This window comes from Hippopotamus amphibius, chromosome 9 (assembly GCF_030028045.1).
Source record: "Hippopotamus amphibius kiboko isolate mHipAmp2 chromosome 9, mHipAmp2.hap2, whole genome shotgun sequence".
Taxonomy (NCBI): domain Eukaryota; kingdom Metazoa; phylum Chordata; class Mammalia; order Artiodactyla; family Hippopotamidae; genus Hippopotamus; species Hippopotamus amphibius.
The window spans coordinates 106,846,863-106,868,718 of NC_080194.1; the positions used below are offsets into that span (position 1 = coordinate 106,846,863).

General features: G+C 56.0%; 1 protein-coding gene across 4 annotated transcripts in view; it reads left to right on the forward strand.

The window, feature by feature from the left end:
- The first annotated feature begins 257 nt into the window (after positions 1–257).
- The window catches only part of CLIP2 (CAP-Gly domain containing linker protein 2), a 79,099-nt gene continuing 57,500 nt past the window's right edge, over positions 258–21,856 (forward strand). Inside the window, exons 1-2 of one of the 4 annotated variants that reach the window (XM_057695670.1) lie at positions 258–313; positions 20,283–20,473. In XM_057695670.1, the coding sequence (XP_057551653.1) occupies positions 20,350–20,473 (124 nt within the window). In that variant the 5' untranslated portion in view covers positions 258–313; positions 20,283–20,349. Of the gene's footprint in view, positions 314–1,051; positions 1,346–20,282; positions 20,474–21,856 lie in introns of those variants that run through there. The other 3 variants (XM_057695668.1, XM_057695667.1, XM_057695669.1) reach the window with 3 other exon arrangements.

The following is a 21,856-nucleotide window of genomic DNA, read 5'->3' on the forward strand; positions in this document are numbered from 1 at the left end:
ACTCATTTCTCTAAGATTGTGGATACCAGTGGAAGGATGGTTGGTAGCAACTTAGCAAATTCATCCATTCAACAAGTGTCATTGAATGCCAACCCTTGGCCAGGCACTGCGCTGGGTGCCTTAGGGCAAGTAAACAAGCCTGGGCCTGGTGCCTGCCCTCCCCAGTCTCACTGTACAGACCACACCTCCCCCAACACACCCACATCCCCAAAGGCAAGGGAGATGGAGGTGAATTTGAGCCGGGCTTTGAAGGGGAAAGATGATTTGTCGAACAGAGGAAGCTGGAGGAACCAGTAAGGGCAAAGGAACTGAGGTGAGCACATTGAAAGGGAAAGGGAGAACAAAGGCACAGAAACCGACCACAGCCAGTCTCCTCGAGTGCTGGGGTTCAGCTACTTCTCATCCCTGGGCTGCCACTTAGCCTCTGCCCTTGACCTACTCAGGTGGGGGTGGGGGCTTAGGGAATGGGATAGGCGGGTTGCTGTGTCAATCCTCTGATATCGCAGGAGACAGCTCCTGCCCAGGGAGATGGTGCAGGGTTCAATCTGTCTCTTGGGTACCACTTTTTCCAAACCAGTGGTGGGAGCAAATCACCGAGACACCCGTGCCATTTGTCCCCATGCGTTTTGGCCTCATGACAGTTCCGTAAGACCTGCAGTTCGCACCTCAGCTACCCTGTCCCCTCCTCATCCCTTCCTGTCCAGTTCAAACGTCACCTCCCATGTGAAGCCTTCCCGGAAACTCCAGGAACCTCCCCAGCCCTCTCTGCAGCTTCCCGAGCTCCCATCTCTCTCAACGGCCTGAGACATCCTTGTGAGCGGAGCCAGGCTGGTGGATGCTCTACGCCCCGCGGCTGACGGCCGCTGGGAGCGGTGGACAAGGGTCCGCGGCGCTTTCCGCCCGCCCGCCCGCCTGCGGCGCGGCGCCGCAGCCAGAGAAACGCGAGGCCGCGTGAGCGCGCGCCTGACCCCCGCCGCGCCAGGCCCCGCCCTCCCGCGCCCGCCCCAGCGCCGGCCCCTTTTGTTCCCTCCCGGAGCCGGGCCGCTCGCTCCGCTCCCGCTCGGCTCCGCTCGTCCCGGCGGCCGGGAGCGCAGGCAGCGGCCGGGGCTGCCTGGGTCAGCGCCTCCCGCCCTCCCGCCGCCGCCCGGCCGGCCGCACGCGCAGCGCGAGGCCCGGGCCCGGAGCGGGGACGCGGAGTCCCCGGCGCCGGGAGGGGCTGCGGGCGGTGGGTAGCGGCGCGCGGGGAGGGGCCGCAGCATCCTCTGTCCCGCGGCGCCGGGGCCGGGCGAGGAGGGGGCCGGGCTCCCGGACGCCCGCCGCTCGGCCTGCTGCTGGAGGGGCGCAGGTAGGAGCAGCTGGAGGGACCCCGAGGGAGGGGGCCCGCCGGGCAACAAAGGACCGAGGGACGCGGGAGGCGGCGGTAGCCCCGGCCTGGGCCGAAGCGGGGCGGCGGGCCGGAGGCATTGTCGGGGCGTGGGGGGTGGTCGAAGGGTCGGGGGCCGGCGGGTGGGCGTGAACGGGGGCTGGCCCCGGGTGCACCCCCAACTTACCCGTCGCCTGCAGGCGAGGAGGGGGCGCTGCTGGTGTTGGGGGACCCTTCTCGGGCTGCGGGTCCTCTCGGTGAAGGCATCACCAGCACCCTCGGTGCCCCCAACGGGGGTTCGGCACAAACGCTGGGGAGCCGCCCGTCCCTCCTTCCAAGGGCAGAGCTGGGCGGCTGGACGCGCCGCAGGGCTCTGGGCTCAAAGGCCCGGCGGGGGCGGGGTGGGGGGGAAGGCTGGTGGGCGCGGCCACACAGCCCCCTTCTCCACGCCCGGGGTCTGGGAAGACACGGAGCCCCCGCCGCGCTGGCTAGGGTCGCCTGGCTAACGCCCTTTGCAAAAGTTGGTTGAAGTGCATGGTGGAGGAGGATAGGGGGAGACTGGGGTGGGGCGGCTTCCCGCAGGGGTGACCCCCGCCCCCCACAAGCTGGCGCTCGTGGCTGGTGAGGCAGCACATCTTCTGCCCTCCCCACAGGGAGGGGCCGTGGCCGCGCGGAGGATGCTTTGCTGGGCCTCCAGGGCCCGCCTGTTTGGGTCCTTCAGGCCTGGGTGGGGCGGGTGCCCACTGGGCACTGCCACGCAAGCCCCAGCTCCACCCTGGATAGGAGGTGGCGCCTTGGGGGTAGTCATACACCCAGCTGCGAATCCCCCAACCTCTGAGATGCTGCCTCTCCCTTCTGGGTGAGAAGTGGGAGTCTAATATGGGGGGGATGCTGTCCTGGGGGAGTGCTGCCCTCCCCCCTGTAAGATGCCCAGGGGAGGCTAGTGGGGTTGGTGCCTGCCTAGGGTTGTGGGCAGAGGAGGAGGAGGGTGCAGGGAGTACCACGTGGGGCCAGACTCCCCACCAGTTGTAACGTAAACAATGAGCCCTTCATTCATCCAGCTGCTGTCACCTGGCCCAGCACTGCCAGGGGCTGGCAGGTACACAGGACTGGGGCCTCGCTGCTCCCATGGAGCACAGCCCAGCAGCATTTGATGACTGCAGTGATGGGGGAACTGTGACCACAGGAGGATGGGGTGGAGCAGGGAGCTTGATCGAGTCTGCTGTAGACGTTTGCTACCAGGATGCCAAAGGGGGCTCAAGGGAGGGGAAATAGCATGGATGGGCTGAGTCAGAAGAGGAGGCAGGAAGCCTGGTGGCTGGTGGCTTAGAGGAGCAGCAAAGGATTTGGGTGACTGGGGCATGAGGTTTAACGCAGGGGAGGTTCTGTTGGGGGAAGGGATTGTCCTGGCCCTCCTACTATCCCAGGTGGGGCTCCTTAGACACCCTTCTCCATAAGCCCAGGGTGCACTGGCATCTGCAGTGCCTGGCCTGGGAGGGATGTTGGGATACAGGCTCTGGGGCGGGTGGAGGGGGATGGGATGGAAAGGAGTTTCAAAGGCAGGAGAGTCTGGTGCAGGAGACCTAGGGGGAGCCTTAGCACACAAGACTGTGCTCCTATAAGCCCCCAGGTGCAGCCAGCAGGCTGGGAAGGATGTGCCTGGAATTTGTACCCAGAGCCTGAAATCCCAAGTGGTGCCACCCACAGAAGCACCAATACCTTTTCAGCATCTGTTGTCCACTTTGGGGATTAAAAGTTTAGATGCTAGAGCCTGACAGCCTGGATTCAAAGCCCAGTCCTGCCACTTCATAGCTGTGAAACCTCAGACAAGTCACTATACCTCTTTCTGCCTCAATGTCCCCATCTTTAAAATGAGGGTGGTTAAGGTATCTACTTTTTAGGGTTGTTGAGAGAATTGAATGGATGGATGGTTGCAGAATGTGTGTACCGGGATGGGGAGAATGCCCGATGTTTGTTGTCTCTGCTGTACTCCATGGCCCTCCAGCCTCCGTCCACACCCGTGAGTGGTCCATCCCCTCCTCAGCTGTGTGTCCACTGTCAGGCAGTCCTGCCTGATAGCCCTGCCCAAGGCCCTGCTGTTCTTTGCTTCAGCACAGCCTCCTCCTTGGGCTGTTCTTTCTGCTCTGGTCTAGCCTCCCTTGCTTATGGGAAGGCCACCATCCCTACATTCCTAGCCATCCCTACTCCCTCTGCTCTGGTCCATGATGTGGGGGAGAGTTTCCTCTTGACCGTTCCTCCCTGGCCCTGCCACCCTAAAGATGGATCCTGCCCTCTTGATGCCATCTACCCTACCTCTGCTTCAATGTCCAGAGGAGAGAAGCTGCATTCTTGAGCCTCCTGGTTCCCTGCTATCTTAGTCTGAGCTGTTCTAACAAAATGTTACAGATGGGGTGGCTTATAAACAACAAATTTATTTCTTCCAATTCTGGAAACTGGAAGTCTGAGATTAGTGTGCCAGCATGGTTGGGTGACGACCCTCTTCTGAGTTGCACTTATTTTTGTGTCCTCTCATGGTGGAAGGGGCTCGGGAACTCTCTGGGGTCTATTTTACAAGGGCACTAATCCTGTTCATGAGGGCTCCACCCTCTTGACCTAATCACCTCCCAAAGGCCCCACCTCCTAATACTGTCTCCCTGGGGGAGAGGATTTCAACCTATGAAGTTGGGGGGAACACATTCAGACCAAAGCACCTGCCCAGTGGTCCTTGGGGAGAATGTCAGCCTTCGTGTAGGTTAAAAAACAAACAAACCAACCCAATGCATATTGAGTGCTTACTCTGCCAGGAACTGTTCTAAGCTCTTTGAATGCATGTATTAGTTAGTGGATATCTTGATAACATTGCCTGCGTTTTACGGATGAGAAAGTCAATGAGAAAGTCAAGACGTGGAGAGGTTTCCCTGTTTGCCCTCCGTGCATTTGTTAAACACGGTGTCCTTGGGAGACCTGTGTCCTTCCCCCACCCCACCCACCTGCCTACCTGGTTCATTTCCCGAAAGTGAGATTTTGGCCATGCCTTCCTCAGGCACCTCCACCCACACTGGCTCAAGTACAAAGTCCAGACACTATCCGGCTCTCAGAGCCCACCCCCAGCTGGCTGTGCCCTGCCTTCCCAGCAGGGCTCTCCCCAGACAGGCCTCACCTTTTATAAACTGAATAGCGATCCTAGCTTGATGGGCAGGCCTGGCCTTGAGCTGGAAGGGGGCAGGGGAGGGCCCCGACACATGTCTTTGGATTATTTGGTTGCAGGGAGCAGGGACCGCCTCCAATTAGGTTAAGTGAAAGGGGAGTTGAGAGTAAAGGAACTTTGCAGGAAACAATTGCAGGCAGTCTGGCTCCCTCAGGACCTGGGAAGCTGGCAGGCAGCCCCTCCTCCGGCTTTCCTCTCCCTGGACTGCGGTTTCATTTTCTCATCCTCTCCCGGTGCCTCTGTCCCTTCTGCTCTCCGTGTAGGCTGCTCTCTCTGGGTTCCTGGCGTGGCCGCCCGGAATGGTGGCTTCAGCTTGAGGCTGCAGGACCACCCGGGGGCGCTCCCCCCAGTCTCCAGGTGCCAGAGAGCTGGATGGGCCCAACCTGGGTGAGGGTACACACCCCATCCACGCAGCTGGAGGGGGCAGGCCGTGGGGTCTCGGGCTGCGGGTGGGAGACAGTGCTGGACACAGCTGGTACAGTGTCGGCTGCAGTTATGACGCGGGGCGTGTGCTGGGGGAGGATGAGTGAGTGGGGGCGTTGCCGCCCCCGGCAGCCCCCCGCCCCGGCTTGGGGGCAGAGGACGTGGTCCCCTTCAGCAGCAGGGGACGAGTGGTGGGGGGCTGTTGCCGGCGGGGGACCCACCCTGTGCCACCACTCCTTCCTCTGGGCTGCACTGCCAGGTGCACAGAAACAGTAACACAGAACTCACATTTTCAGAGGAAACGCTTCAAAACGGTCATGAGACGTTTCCCCTCTGAATAGAAAGTAGAGCATATCAGGTGGTTTTTATTAACAAGGCATAAATTTGGGACCTTGTCCATCACCGGCTTGCGTCTTCACGGAGCAGCTCCAGCTCCATCCCTGGAATCGACCTTTGACTCCAGCGGCAGCCCAGAGAGGCGCCCACTCCTCATTCACTTCCGTCTGTGCCCCTTTGGCCTCTTCACCCGGAGCGGGGGACTTTGAGGCTCACCCTGGGGGCCTGGTTTTCTAATCTCTCCTCCCTAAGGAGGTGATGCTGTGGTGTCCAGGGCTGACCTGATGCTGCCTGCACCCAGCCTGGCCCCAGCTCCTCCCCGGGTGCCCCCGCCCCGCCCTCCAACCTCCAGCACTGAGGGTGGGAGTGGGTGATGGCTGGGAGGAAGCTGGCCCCTCAGTGTTGGGGGAAGCACAGTGCCTCTTAGTTTTGGACCTTGCCTTCAAGAAGCTTTTCCTGAATTAGGAAGACATCAGCCCCCTTTCTGAAAGTGTAAACGACATCAGTATCTTTGAGGAACATTTTAAGGCCAGAGTAGAAGAGCCTCCCTGCCCAGTGGGATCATTGCCCTGACAGTCTCTGTGATGGTTACTCAGAGGCAGGGCATGGGGTTGGTGGGGTGGCCGAGGGGGCTCTCTGGGGGAAAAGGACTGGGCTGTGTCCTGAAGGATGGGCGGACTTGGGGCAGATAAGGAGTGCCTTCTTGATGGGCACGGAGGGAGAAAAGTGAAGAAGTTTGGGCAGCAGAGTGTCGAGTGTCCGGCTGGGGGCTCAGCATGGAGCCCCCCCCCTTCTTCTAAGACCACTGTGAAGTCGGGCGTCTGGTTTTTGGACCCTGTGATGAAGGAGAGAATGACATTTGGTTTTTTCCAATTTTTTTTTTTTTTTGCTACCTTGTATCCTGATTCCACTCTTGCTGTTCCCTTTTTTGCTATAGACTGTTCCCTGCATGAATTCATCTGCTTATAAGTTCGCTCACTCAGCTCTCATTCAGCTTCTTGCCCGTTCAGCTGGACACTGGAAACGCGGAGCAGAGGAGGGAAGGCATCCGAAAGGGTCTTGTGTGTTCTTTGTCTGATTGCAGAAAGGACTTGAGGTGGTTTACAAAGATAACGTGCAGTATGTCGAGATGAGAGAGACGTGAGAAAATCAGGGCAAGGGGAAACCCAGGGTAGCAAACATCCGATGAAGCTGGGGGGGCTGAGGCACCATCTATTGGCAGTAATTTGACTCCAAGCTTTCTAGAAGCCGGATCGAGGGGGATAGGGAGTTTGGAGTGGCTTCACGTTGTCACATTATCTCGCGTAAGCCCCTGCTACCTATAACATGAAAGCGTGAGTGAAGGGCGGCAGCTCCAGGGAGAGGCTGGACAGCATTGCCCTGGGCTAGGGTCCCGGTGAAACAACGCCTAGAATTGGGGATGGGGGGGAGAAGGATGGCAGCCTCCTCTGGTCTTTCTGATTCTCCTCCTGGTGGGTCCTTACCAGCAGCTGCATGAGCTGAGAGCTGGGGCTGATGCTCACAGCCAGCCCTGCCTAACAGGCTCCAGGGGTGGATGAGACCCCGTGAACCAGAAGCCAGACAGGTCCCTGTCAGAGAATCTCCATCCTTTGAAGAGGCCTGGGGGGCTGTGATACAGGGGTGTGCAGAGAGCTCTGGACACACCTACTGGGCCCCAGGACTTGGCTAAGAGGTGGAATGCGGGGAAGGCGTTCCGGCAGAGCAGGCGATGGGCTGGGGTGTCTTCAGGAGCAGGGAGAAGTTCAGGGAAGCTGGAACTCAGGACGCTGGGTGGGAGGGGGCCCAGGAAACAGGCCAGAGGTGGGTGGGGGCCAGGCCAGCTGGGAGAGGTGCTGTAGACTGTGGCCTCAGCACCTAGGGCTGTGGGGCGCCCTCCTGACCCCCTGCTTAAAACTGTGCCCATGTTCCCCCAACCCAGTGCCTGGAGGAGCGTTGGTCCCAGTTCTTAGGAAGTAAAGAGTGAGCAGTGGTTAAGAACATGAACTCTGTGACCAGAGGGCCTGACCTCGAATCCCACCTGCTGCTGCTCAGTTGTGTCAACCTGGGCAGGTGACTTGCCGGCTCTGGGCCTCAGTTTCCCTGACAGTAAGTGGAGCTCATGACAGTATCTTCTTCACAGGGCTTCTGTGGAGACCGGGCAGGTTAATATCTGTAAAATGCTTAGGCGTGCCTGCAGCAGAACAAATGTTATGGGTCTGGGATTCCTTGTGCTAAAACAGCTTGGTGGGGGATACAGCCTCATCCCACCTGAACCCCCACACTGGGTACACCACACAAGTTCACAGTCAGGCACAGTGAAGAGCACTACTGTGGTGGTCCAGTCCTGGGGGGCAGGTGCTCAGCAGGTTCTGGTTCATGTTATTGACAGTAACAATAGCCGTGCAAGCTTGCGAGAGCCTCTCGTGGCAGCAGGAACTGGAGCAGGAACCCACTCTGAGAGCAGACCACAGTCTCTGCTTGATTCCCTCAAGTGACAGGGGGCTCACTACCTTATGTTTTGCTTGTCGGACCCACTGGTGAGCACTGGCTCTGTGCTGAGTGTGCTTGGTGCTGGGATTCCAGAAGAATGCAAGTTAGAATGTTGAGTTACTTCTCTCTGTCCTTCACAGAGATTGCTCCAAGCCAGCCAGTGAGTGTGGCCATGGGGTGTGACAAGCTGTCATGGGCCTCCAACTCAACATGGAAAGGATGATGGAGGCAGAGGAGGGCATTTAATTCATTCATATATTCCTTAAGTATCTTTTGAGCTTCCACTATGTGCTGGGCGCTGTCCCAGGTACCAAGAACCCTGCAATGAACAAGATATGCAAAGAACCTGCCCTTTAAAGCTGCTCTCAGTGAGAGAGACTAGGGATTTTGCCAGGGAGTGAGAGGCAGGGTACTCTAGCAGAGGGAACAGCGTGTGCAAAGGCCTGGAGATGTGACAGAGTGTGCATGGGGGTGGCTGGGTGTCCGTGGCATTCCACCAGAATTGGGTGGCTGGGGGCATTGAGGTGGGGGTTTCTTTCTGGAAACAATAAAAGAAAACACTGACTTCGAGGGCTTGTTAGTGACTGACCTCACCCCCGGGGGCCACCAATTTCTGCCCCTTCTTCCCCCATCCTTCCCCCTTCCATCCCCAACCAGCAACCCTGGCTGGCCCTTCAGAGGTGTAGATGGTACCCATGGACCCCTGCCTGGTTCATCTCTTCTCCAGGCCACCCACATCTTGGCCCTGCGTCCTAGGCCCAGATGTATGTCCCTTCCTCTCATGCAGATGAGGGGCCAGACTTGGACTTCAACGGGCTCAGCCTCCTCCCCACCCCTGCCTGCAGGGGAAGGCTCCGGAGTGAGAGGATGCTGGACTACTGACCCACTTGCCTTCTTTAGGGAGGAAAGTTGGTGTGCTGGAAGGTTGTTTGGTGAGCACAGAACCACTGTATGCCAGGCTCTGGGAGCCTGAGCCCATGGAGAGCCCACAGAACCATGGGGAAGATAGATGCTCTGGTGGGTCCACATGGTTAGGTGCTGGCTGGGGTCATCTGCTGGGGGGAGGCCCCAGAGCAGTAGGGACCACCCCTGGTTTAATGATCTGGGCCTTTCCTGCTTCCTCTGCTCCTGCTGCCACCCACCCCTAGCCTGGGCAATTAAAAAAAAACTTCTTATCGAAGTACAACATCCATACAGAAAAGTGTGTATGTCATAAGTGTATTGCTTGTCGAATTTTCTCAAACTGAAACACCTGTGTGACACCCAAATCCAGACTCAGAACCCACTACTTCCTGCTCCCCAAGAGCCCCTCTTGTTTTTACTTCAAGTCGATATCCCTGACCCAAGGGCGACCCCTTCCTTGATTTCAAGCACCATCAATAAATTTTGCCTGCCTTAGAACTTCTTTTTATTAAAAAACTTTACTTTTTTTTTTAGCCATACTGTGAGACTTGCAGAATCTTAGTTCCCCAACCAGGGATTGAACTTGGGGTCATGTCAGTAAAAACACCGAGTCCTAATGACTGGACAGCCAGAGAAGTCCCTGAACTTCTGTTTCTGTTGTTGTTGTTGTTTGTTTGTTTTTAATTATTATTATTATTTTTTTGGCTGCGTTGGGTCTTCCTTGCTGCATGTGGGCTTTTTCTAGTTGCAGCAGATGGGGGCTACTCTTTGTTGCAGTGCAAGGGCTTCTCATTGCGGTGGCTTCTCTTGTTGTGCAGCAGGGGCTCTAGGCACTCAGGCTTAAGTAGTTGTGGCACGTGGGCTCACTAGTTGTGGTGCACGGGCTTAGTTGCTCCGCGGCACATGGGATCTTCCCGGATCAGGCATTGAACCAACGTTTCCTGCATTGACAGGTGGTTTCTTAACCACTGCGTGCCAGGGAAGTCCCCTGAACTTCTTTTTATTTTATTTTATTTTATTTTATTTTATTTTATTTTATTTTATTTTTTAATAAATATATTTATTTATTTTATTGGCTGTGTTGGGTCTTTTTTGCTGTGTGCGGGCTTTCTTTAGTTGCAGTGAGTGGGGGCTACTCTTCATTGTGGTGCGTGGGCTCCTCATTGCTGTGGCTTCTCTTGTTGTGGAGCACAGGCTCTAGGCGTGTGGGCTTCAGTAGTTGCAGCACATAGGCTCAATAGTTGTGGCTCATGGGCTCTAAAGTGCAGACTCAATAGTTGTGGCGCACGGGCTTAGTTGCTCCACGGCATGTGGGATCTTCCTGGAGCAGGGATCGAACCCATGTCCCCTGCATTGGCAGGTGGATTCTTAACCACTGCACCACCTAGGAAGCCCCTGAACTTCTTTTTAAATGGAAGCATACAGTCACACTCTAAGCACTTTTATATCCGCACTCTTATATCCGCCTTCTTTCACTGGAGATTCACAAGGTTGATACATATTGTTACGTGTGGCTGTTGTCCCTTCATTCTCATTGCTGTGCTTTACTCCATTGTGTGAATAAACCACCACGTGTTTACTCATTCCAGTGGTGAGGGATATTTGGATTATTTTCAGTTCGGGAGTCTTAGGAATAGTCCACGTCTTTTGGTGCATGTATGTGCACTTTTCTGTGGTGGCATAGCTAGCAGTGGGATTGCTGAGTCACTCTCAGCTTCGGTGTGTAATGCCAGACTGTTTTCCACATTGCTTACGCCAGTTTCCACTCCTACTCTCAGTGCAGGAGCGTTCTGGATAGTCTGCATCCTCACCAGCACTTGGTGTGGTCCGTGTTTCGTTTTATACGTTCCGGGGGATGTGGTGTTGTCATGATGACTAACGAAGGTGAACATCTTTTCATCTGTTCATTGATCTTTTGGTTAGCCACCTCCCCGCCCCCCCGCCTTTTTTTTTTTTTCCGGTGAAGTGCTTGTTCAAGTCTTTTGCTTACTTTTCTAACTTGATTTTTGGAGTTATTTCCATATTCTGAATAGGAATCCTTAATACAATACAGGAATCACAAATTCATTCTCTCTTTCTTTCTCTCCCTCCCCACCCACCCCCAGTGGTATCATTTGATGCACAGACGCTCTTCATATTGTCCAGTTTATCCATCTTTTCCCTTATTTTCAGCACTTCCTGGGTTGAAATCTTGGCCTGCTCCAGTGTTAGGCAGATCTTCTTTCATGTCTTCTTCTAAAAACTGTATTGTTTTACCTTTCACATTTAGATCTGCTGTCCATCTGGAGTTGATTGTTGTGTATGATGTGAAGTAAGCGTATTGGTTTCCTGTGGCTACTATAACAAATGACCACAAACTTAGTGGTTTAAAACAACACCAATGTATTATCTTACACTTCTGGAGGTCAGAAGTCTGAAATGGATCTCACCAGGCTAAAAGCAGGGTGTCAGCAGGGCTCCATTTCTTCTAGAGGCTCTAAAGAAAAATCGGTTTCTAGAAGCCTCTCCCAGCTTCTAGAGGCCAGCCACATTCTTTGGCTGTCAGCCCCTGCTTCCATCCTTAAAGCCAGCATTGTCAGACCGCGTCCTTTGCAGGCTGCCTTCTCTCTCTCCTGCCTCCCACTTCCACATGTAAGGACCCCTGTGATTACATTGAGTCTGCCTAGATAATTCAGAATAATCTTCTCCTCTCAGGTCAGCTGATTAGCAGCTGTTCTATCTGCAACCTTAATTTCCACGTAAACTGACATGTTCACAAGCACCAGGGATGAGGCCCTTACTCTGCCAGCCACAGAAGGCATCGTGATTTTTTCCCCATGTGGCTATTTATTTGATCCAGTACCACTTACTGTAAAGACTCTTCTTTGCTCGGGGTAATTTTTAGTTGTGTGTGCAAATTCCAATGCCAGGGAGGAGGCCTGACAGGCTGGGTTGGGGAGGAGAACCCAGGAGATGGGGTGGCTTTTCTGCACCTGCCCTGGCCTGGATGCGTTGGATGGGGCTGCCGTGGAAACCAGAAGTGAAGGAGGCAGTAGTGAAAGATGACTGGGTAAGCATCCTGGCCTGGGAGGCAGGATACCAGAGCCCATTCCTTCCTATTGCCCTGATCGCTGGGTGACCTGAGCAGGCCTCTCCCCTCCCTGGGTCTCCAGCTCTGTCTGGTATCAGGGACCTTCTTGGCCAGCACAGGTTTTCTTCATTTGAGCAGTTGACTCTCACTGTCCTGTTCACTTCACTTCTCTGTGCTGGGCCTCAATTTTCCCACCCTGTGAAATGGGAATAAAGGTGGGTCAGGGGGCAACTTGAGGCGTGTTGTTCCCCAGCCCTTCTCTTAGGGCCTGATGGGAGACCCCATCCAGCAGAGCCAGGCTGATGCCTGCCCAGTATCCTGGGTCAGAGGCAGGAGGGCTGCAGATGTCCAGTTGCTGGGGCTGTGGGTGGCCTCACAGCCAGGGGTGGGCTCTGGGACCATGGCTGTGCCCTGGTTCTGAGCATGCCAACCATGTGCGTGTGTGTGTGCGTGTGTGTGTAAGGGAGGGAAGTATACTGACGTTCCTTCCCCTCCCTAGACCCGACACAGCCCTGATACCCTTTGCCCTTTGCTGGGAGACAGAATCTGAACTCCAAGCCCAAGGGGAAGATGTCCACTCCCCATTGTGTCCAGCTCAGGTAGGACTGACAGACTGGCCCCTCCTGAGGCTCTGCAGTCACCCAGGGCGTGGACAGGCCAGGGAAGGTACCGACTTTACAGATTAAGAACTGCAGCCGTGAGCTCGGAGGCTGTGAGGATGGCAGGATGGCGAGCGTGTGGGACTGGATCCTAGCCTCCTGGACTCAGCCCCTGCTTGTCTACCCACCGCAGGTGCCAGGGAAGTGGGGAGTTGACCGGGGCTCTTAGGTTGGTCTGTCCTTCCCTGCTCAGCCCTGTGGGCACCCCTACATTCCATGTCCACACTGCCCTGCTGTCTTCCCAGCTGCATCCTCCCTCCCCCTCCTTGAAGCCCCATCAGCTGGTGAGGCCTGCATTCCAGCCCCAGCTCTGCTGTGAGGCTTTGCCGGGTCCCTTCCCCACGCTGACTCTGGATGGCCGCCAGGCCCCTGGGTACTCCCAGGGTGACTCGGGACCCCACGCAGGGCCCACCACCACCCTGTTCTTCCTGGGGTCCCCCGTCCCATCTCCCGCTGCTGGCCGGCAGCTGTGTGAACGTCAGGCTTACACAGCCCACCCTGTGGCCTCACTGACTGGGTAAGAACAGGTTGTTGGGGGGCCGGGGGCACAGGCAGGCAGGGGCCATCTCCCCGGCTCTCCCAGGCCTGAGGGGCAGCTGATGTGAATGTTGGGCCTACACGGCTGGCAGGACCTGCGGGGAAGGGGCTGTCCCGGCCCTGCCCCACTCTCCGCTGGCAAGTGGGGTTTCTAGTTTCACCACTGGGCGAAAGTCCCTGAACCTTAGTCACATGCAAACAAAATGAGCCTCCTTTCCGAGCAGGATGGGACAAGCAGTGGACGTAGGCTCATAGGGACAGTGGTCACACTTGCTGGAGTTGGGGGTCGGGGTACCACTGGGTATCTAGTGCAGGTGTGAGTGTTGGGGTGCCCAGTGGGGCAGGACTGGGGGCGCCCGCACCACACCCACCCAGGGCCCGCCTTTGGGAGCCTGGGCCTGGCTGTCAGCACCCGTGGGGTTTACTCTGTTTGGGGCCTGCCCCCCGTTCCTCTTGGTGTGTGTGCACGGGGTAGGGGGAAACTGTTTCCTCTCCTCCTCCCCTTGTGTCTATCTTTAAATTTTTTTTTATTTAAAAACTGTTTTGAAATATTTGAGGCACTCAACAAGAATAGACAGGGCACAGCGAACTCCCATGTACCGCCTGCAGGACTTAAGCAAATCTTGGGACTTCCCTGGTGGTCCGGTGGTTAAGACTCTGCGTTTCCAATGCAGGGAACGTGGGTTTGATCCCTTCCCTGGTCGGGGAACTAGGATGCCACATGCCACTTGGCATGGCCTAAAAAAAAAGAAGAGACAAATCTTACAAATAGAAACGAAGCCCCCAGTTGCCCCATCCCAGCCCCTAAACTGCGTGTCCTGGCTGTCGCACAGGGTGCCGTGGGTAAGCTCCATGCAGGCGCCTCCCAGACCCGCGGCCAGGGTCCCCGGTGGAGTCTCCACTGCACCTGCGCTGCCCCCAGGCTGTGCCTGTTCCCCCTCCCCAGGCCTTGCCAGCAACTTGGTATCACCTGGCTTTTTGACTTTTCGCCCATCCAGTTGAGTGGGAAATGGGATCTCCTGCGGCTTGTCCATGATGACTAGGGAGGCCCAGCCGCTCTCCAGCCTAACATCCTCTCCTCAAAGGCTGGCCCATTCATGGCCGGCTGTGGTCCGGGTGCCCTCAGGTTGGTGCCTTTCTTTTTCCCCTGCAGCCCTGTACACTACACACCGGGTGGGTGCCCCAGGCCTCCATCACTTCACACCCAGCCTGTCCCTAAAGGAGCTCCCTGCCCTGGCCCTTTCCTTCTCCCAGGTCCCTCCTGGTGTTGAGAGATTTCCTGCTTTCTGCCATCCTTAGCTCTACCTCCCCTGCCCACCTCCTCCCTCCCTCCACCTCCACCCTCCCCCACCTCCTCCCTCCCCACCTCCTCCCTCCCCCATCTCCTCCCTCCCCATCCCCACCCCCCCGCATTATTTGCCACCTGCTCAGCATCTGTCCCTTCTCTGTCCCCTCCAGCCCCTGCCTCTGTCTTAGTTCAAGCCTCACGGAGTGTGTCTGTCCCAGCAGCCCCCTCCCTGCCCCCACCATCCTCCTCGGCTCCCAGAGGTTTTGCTGAAATGCTCGTCCTGTCTGTCAGACCCTTTGCTTGATGTCCTCCATGGCTACGCATCCCCTCAGCCTGATGCCCAAGGATGACTGGGAGACCCCCTCCCCCCACCACGTGTCCCTTTCAGTCTCTGGATAACCCCCCCCCAATTTTAGGCACCCTAAATCCTCAGCTGTTTGGTTGACCTGGCAGAGTGGGGTCTGTGCCCCGCAGTTTCCCCAGAGTGGCCCCCAGCTCCCCACCCTGTGCTCCCAGTTACAGCATCCCCCCTCCTACCCCCTTCACCCCTGACCCTGTGGTACCGCTGTGGTCCTGAGCCTTTGGGCTTGCAGTGAGTGGGCAGGGGCTATGCTAAGTCCCTCTCTGGCTACCATGTGGCCCGGCACGTGGGTCACAGGCTTAGGGGGCATGGGCACCCCAACTGCTGGGACCCCTGGGGTGGGCAGAAGGAGCAGCTCCCCGGAAAGCTGCCTGTGTATGTGGGGAGGGGAAGGGCTGCCTTCCCAGCAGGAGAGCCCAGGGTGTGGCTGGTGGCCGAGGTCTCCAAGCTGAGGTCTGGTCCTGGGAGGCCGTTTCCTGGTGCCCGCCTCCCGCACCCTCTGGGTGATGCTGGCACAAGGACGTGGGCTTCCCACCGTCCTAGTTGGCACCTCTCCCCCTCCTGCCGGGGCCACACCCTGGGCTGCTGATTGGCGGAACGTTCTTGGGCCTCATCCCCCCTCCCCTGAAGCTGCGGCCTGCCACCCCCAGGGCAGCTGAAATGGAAACCCTGAAATGCAGCCCAGGTTTGTCTTTGGTAAATGGCGGTTGAGGGTGGCACAAAGGGGGCTTGTTGGTCTGAATGTCGCCCTCCCTTGCCCGCCTCTTCCACACCCACCCCATCGGGGCCCCGGGTCCCTGGGGGAGGTGGCGTGTGCATCCCGGGCCTTTGGAGAACATAATTGAGACCAGATCGTAGCGATGCCGCCCTTTCTGCACAGCCTGTGTGCCCGGCACAGGGGGACCCTCGTGGGGCGGCCTCCTCGGACTCGCTTGTCCGTGCTCCCCACACGGCAGCAGCGCTTTCCCCCCATTTTACAGGTGATGACACTGAGGCTTGCACCAGGCCAGGGTCCCACAGCCACTTGTGGTGGGTCTGGGGTTTGGACTCCATGAGACTGAACCTACTTCCTCCTAGGCCTCCCCCATTGGCCGCAGTGTGGCCAGAGGCCAACTTATCCCCACGTTCCGGCTCTTGCCAAGAAACCCCTCTCTTCCTCTGTCCCATGAGCAGGGCTGAGTCATAAAGGGGACTCCTCCCCCTCTTCCTGTTCACCATTCTTCTCTCCATCTCCCTTTCCCTGTGCTCCCCCAGTGTTGGCGTCCTGCATGGGGGTGGGGGTGGAACTGGGGTGGGCCGCTAGCCTCTCCTGCCCTGTGCCGGCCCTCCTGGGACTGAGTGATGCAGCCTTGGTTCTTCTCCCGCCAGCTCCTCTGGTCTCCGTTGTCAGGGAGGCACGTGGGTGCGCTTCCCAGAGGCCAGGGGTCTCACAAATGTTATTCCAGGCCTGAGCCAGGCAGTGCGGGGAGGCAGAGGGCCAGACCTGGGTCTGGTTCCAGCCCAGCTGCTGAGCTGTGTGTGACTTTGGGCGCATCCCTGGACTTTCCTGAGCATCGGATGTTCCTCCTGTAAGATGACCACTGCCTCGCCAGGGTGTAAGGCCTGGCACACAATAAGTTCCTTACACTGGACGCCGCTGGGTCACTGGGGCCTGGGAGGACAGGAGGGTGACTGTGGGAGCCTCCAGAAGCCTCCCGTGGGAACAGTGTCTCTGGGGATTTGTGGCCTGGAAGGCCTTTGTCCTCTGGGCCACAGCAGATGTGCTCTCATGTGGGGTTTCTGAATCATGAGCTCTTTGCCAGGCACCATGCTAGGCCTGGGTTCTCAGAGAGGAGACCATGGCCCCACCTGGGGTTACCTGTGGGCTCCAAGGAGGCAAGATGAAGGTAAGAGAATGGTATTCTCTCTCCTTGGCTCAGTGTGTGATCCTGAGATTTCTGTGGGTCAAAGATCCTGGGAGACTTCCTGGAGGAGGAGGCATCAGACTAAGTGTTCTGTATGTGGTTGGAATAGATGACGTGAAGCAGGTTGGAGAAGAGGCACAAGCAGAGTCTGGGTGGTGGGAGGGCGTCAGGCGAGTGGTGAGGAAGTGCAGGGTCTTCGGCAGCAAGGCTGGTTGGGGAGCCTTCAATGCGAGACACAGTTATGACACCTGGTCCCTGTCTCAGAGGGCACGCTGGCTAGTGAGGCATAGAGACCAGCTGCGTGAAAAGCCATGGTGTCAGGCGGCCAGCTGGGCTGATGACTACAAGCTGCTCAGTCCTGAGGGCTGGGCCCTGAGGAGGTGAGGGGGACCTCCTGGGCCTCTTGTCCCCATAAACCAGCATCATTCATCCATTCAAGTGATTTACTAAGGACCTGTAGGCACCAGGCATCCCATCAGGACTAAGGATGCCATAGGAAACAAAACAGACTCAAGTCCTGTCCTCGTGCAGTAGAAAAAAACAAAGCAGGGGAGGGATGGGGAGGGTTGGAGAGGGGTTGTCATCTTAGAAGGGGACATTGGAGCCGGTACTTGAAGATGAGCGACACACGGGATATTTGAGGGGAAAGCATTCCAGGCAGAGGAAACAGCATGTGCAAAGTCCCTGAGGCTGGAGCGTGCTCAGTGTGAGCAAGTGTGGCTGGAATGGAGTGGGTGAGGGAGGGGTGAGGAGGGCCTTGAAGGCCACTGCACTGACTTGTACAGGGAGCCTTCAGGGATTTTATTTTTTATAGAATTTTTTATAAAGTTGAGGTCTGATTTACATACCACTAAATCTACCTATTTTAAGTGTACAGTTCGATGACTTTTAGTATAAACATACAGGTGTGCAGCCATCACCACAATCCAGCGTTAGAGCATTTCCACCACCCAGAAAGTTCTCTCGTGCCTGTTTAAAGTCAGTCTCTGCTCTTAACCCCCAGCAACTGTTGATCTTCTTTCTGTGTCTAAAGTTTTGAAATTTCATATTATTGGAATCAAACAATATGTAGTCTTTTGTGTCTGGTTGCTTTCACTTAGCATAATGTTTTTGGACATTCATCCATGTTAACAGTCGGGTTCTGCATCTGCAGATACGGAGGGCTGACTGCACTATACCATTTTACATGAGGGACTTGAAGAAGATCCTCGAAGTTGGGTATCCGCAGGGGGTCCTGAACCAATCCCCCAAGAATACCAAGGGACAGCTGTGTACTATTGTCTAGATGAGCCAGTTGGTGGACATTTGGGTTGTTTCCATGTTTTGGCTGTTGTGAAGAAGGTCACTATTGAGCAGTTTTTTAAACAAACATTTGTATGGATATATGTTTTTATTTCTCTTGGGTGGTTGGGTCATATGGTAGGTATACATTTAACTTTTTAAGAAACCGTCAAACTGTTTTCCAAAGTGGTTGCACCGTTTTTGATTTCCATCAGCAGTCTGTCTTCCGATTACTGCACATCCTCATCCGTACTTGAGATTGTCAGTTTTTCAGATTTTAACCATTCCAATCAGTGGGAAGGGGTATCGCATTGTGGCTTTGATCTGCACTGTCCTCCTGACTGTTGATGTTGGTCATCTTTTCATGTGCTTGTTGCTGTTTGTGTATCTTCATTGGTGAAATGGATATTCAGATCTTTTGTTCATTTTTTATTAGGTCTTATTGGTAAGTTGTAAGAGTTCTTTATATGTTGGTGAATAAATGACCTTTATTAGATACATGACTTGGAGCTTGACAGCGAGTGACTCCTGGGCCCCAGAATCCCTGGGGTGTCAGGGAGTTGGTCAGAGGATTAGAATGTTGGATTTGGCGGACCCTGGGGGGCAGGCCAGGGCTGGCAGGCACGCCTCATACTCTCGTCAGCTCACCTGGGCATATAGGTGCCACTGCTCTGTGGCTTAGGGGAGCTCATTTTCCTCTGCTCTTATGTCTAGCCGCCCTGTGTGAGGAGCTGATCCTTCCCATGGCTGTGCCTGGACGGGTAATAGTGTTGCTGGCTCATCTTGCTGGCCTGAGAGCCATTCTGGGGACACTCTGCAAATTCCTGCTGTGAGCATTGTGGCTTGGCTTCTGTATTAGTCAGAACTTCTTTGGTTGCAAGTGACAGTGTCCCGCAAAGAGAATTAGGCAAAAAGACATAACGATGCCTGTATGCATGCAGATTTGCTGGCTGATGTAAGTGAAGGGCTCAAGTGACCAGCTTCAGGTTCAGCTGGATCCAGGCCCTCCAAATCCCAGGACTCAGCTCTGCCTTCTCTGTGTTGGCATTGTTCCCTGGCAGCCTCTTCCATGTGGTAACCCTAAAGTTCCTGGCTTTCATCCCACACCCAGGCAGCCCCAGAACAAGAAGAGCACCTCTTCCTAAAGATTCCAGCCAGAATCCAGGCCCTGATGCTCCTTGGGTCTCAGGATCTTCCTTCAACTAACCGTGGGGCTCTGGCCAGGCCTGGGTCGTGTGTTCGTTCTAGGTGTGGGGATTTGGGGTCAGCTCACATAAGTCATATGGATCAAGAATGGAGAAAAGGATTCTCTAAAAAGGAATAGTATTCTGTCACCAGGAATGGGATAAGGATATGGCTGGATGGGCGAAGGGTGCGGCATCCCCTACTGCATGAGTCAAATGCCCAGAAGGCATTGATATCCCCTGTTCCCGAGGTCCTGAGGGGTGATGCTTTCTTGCAGAATCCTCTATCCATCTTGGTGCTCTGCATCCCCCCTACCCCACTGGACAGTGTGCTCCCCAAGGTGGAGGAAACATCCTGCCTGCAGCTCTGGGGCAGGACAGGGCCTGGCCTATGGTGAGCCCTCCATGAACACCTAAGAGAGGGTGTGCACACACGGCAGTGGGAGAGGAGCAGGGGATGGTGGGCCTGTCCTTTCTGCCTCTGCCCCAACCCCCCTGCAGCCAGTCCCATCTTACTGTCACCTGGTACCCTGAGCTGATCACCATGGAGACTGGGGGCTTCCCCTCTGAGGAGTCCCCTTTGTCAGATACGAGTGCCCCGTATCGCATCCTTCTGTGCTTAGTCATACAAACAGGGAGCTGTAACTGTGGGAGGGCAGGCCGAGGGCACGGTGAGTCCATCCTGGCGGGGGGTTGAGGCAGTCCTCTGTGTGTGTGTTCCTGCACCTGCGTTGGGGTGGGTGGATGCTGGATGGCGAACCCCAGCAAGGAGTGTGGCCTATGTGGCAAGGCTGGTTGATTAAATTAGGTGTTGCTTTGTCCGGTCCACATCGAGAGATGTGAGCTGTTGGCTGGTCATAGAGGGTCTGGGGGCCACTGGAGAATGACCCACTGGGTTGCCTGTGTGAGTCAGAACCTGCTGGCTTGTGCTCTGTGGCGAGAGCCGCATTCAGCTGTTGGTGGCCATGCTGACCCATGTGGTCCTGCTAAGGGGCTGCCGGGGTTCGCGCAGCCAGCGCCGCAGACCCGCGAGCCAGCTTGCTCCCGATTTCCACCTCCTGGTCCCAGGACACGGGCAGAGAGAGGGTCCTGCAGACCAAGACACGTGTCCTGGCAACACCACTGCCACGCTAGGCCCACGCCGGCAGCCACTTCTCTGTACCTCAGTTTCCCTGTCTAGAAAATGGGGGTGACCATGGTCCCTGCCTCGGGGGCCAGGGGCGCTCTGCCGTACGGTGACGCTGTGATGTGATCCCTCCTGTTCTCTGCCCGCAGGTGAGTGAGGATGGCAGAGAGCACATGACCCGCACGGACCCTTCTCTGCCCACCGAGTGGCACCACCATGCAGAAGCCCAGCGGCCTGAAGCCCCCCGGCCGCGGGGGGAAGCACTCAAGCCCCATGGGCCGGACGTCCACTGGATCGACCTCGGCCTCTGCCACTGTGGCAGCCACCGGCTCCAAGGAAGGTGCGCGGGGCCGAGGGTGGAGGGGTGAGGGGCCGAGGGTGGTGTGGGTAGTGGTTCTTCTGGAAGAGCCGAGGGAACTTGGGCTGCTCCCTGACCAGCCTGGAGGCTAGCAGTTCTTGGGAGTTCTTCTTGATGTCTGACCACATCCCTTTGAAAGTTAACTAGCGACGGGCAGTGACACGTGCTTTATGTGCAGTGTTCCTTTTCATGCTCCTCCAGCTCTGGGAGGCGGGTACCACTGTTGGCTTCCCTTAGGGATGAGGAAATGGAAGCCCAGACAGGCATGGCACCTTGCCCCCATCAGTCAGCCTGGAAAACACAGCCTGATTCAAACTCCAGCCTCCGCCAGCCTCCCCACCCCCACTCATTCCCTTTCTGGGGTTTGAGATATCCCCGTCTTCCCACCAGCTTTTTTGTCTGCCACCCAGACCCATGCCCTTCGAACTTTACTTGTGTAACCTCTAGTCCTCCTGCTGGTGGGCAGAGGGTGCCCAGGCAGCTCTGGCTGGACGCACCAGCTCTGAAGGCAAATGGGTTGAGGACAGCTGTTGGCTATTGGCTTTTTCTGGTGATGAAAGTAAGATAGTCCGCTGTGTAGTATTTAGAAAGCTTGATGCAGGCGTAAAATTGCCTATAATCCTCTCCAGAGGTAACTCATTATTTTTTTCACCTTTTTTCTTAGCTATTTGCAACCATGCTGCTTATACAACTTGAAAATCTGCTTTTTTTTCCTTTTAATATGATCAAGTGGATTTTCTCACGTCATTAGAAACCTCACATGTCTGTCATAAAATTTTAATGGCTGTAGAATGTTCTGTTTGTTCAACAAATATAAATCAAGGGCCTGCTCTGTTGACATGGTCCTAACCACTGGAGTTCTCATTCTGACCAAAACTGGATGTGGTCCTGGCCCTCAGGGGACTGCCAGTCTGATGAGGGGCGCTGAGTGTTGTGAGATCCTATAACTGGGGCCTGACCTGGTCTGGGAGGTCAGCAAAACCTTCCCGGAGGAGGGGACGCATGAGCTGAAGTCCAAGGGTGACAGTTTACTGGATGCAGAGAGGAGGGTATTCTAGGCAGAGGGAACCGCACGTGCGAAGGCTCAGTGGCAGAAGGGAGCGTGGTGAGTATAAGGGAGGGAAAAAAGTGAGCGCGGCTGGAGCATGACTGCTGAGAAGTGTGCTGGTGAAAGGGGGGTGGCCTGGAGTGGGGACAGCTTGGGGTTGTGCAGGGAGTTTCACGTCCATCCTAATAACAGTGGGAAGCTGCTGGAAAGTTTTCAGTCAAAAGGAATATAATAAAAGGAATTAGAAAATTTTTCTTACCCCATTTTCTGCAGTTGAAAATTGTGATTGTTTCTTATTTTTCACTTTGGTAAATAAT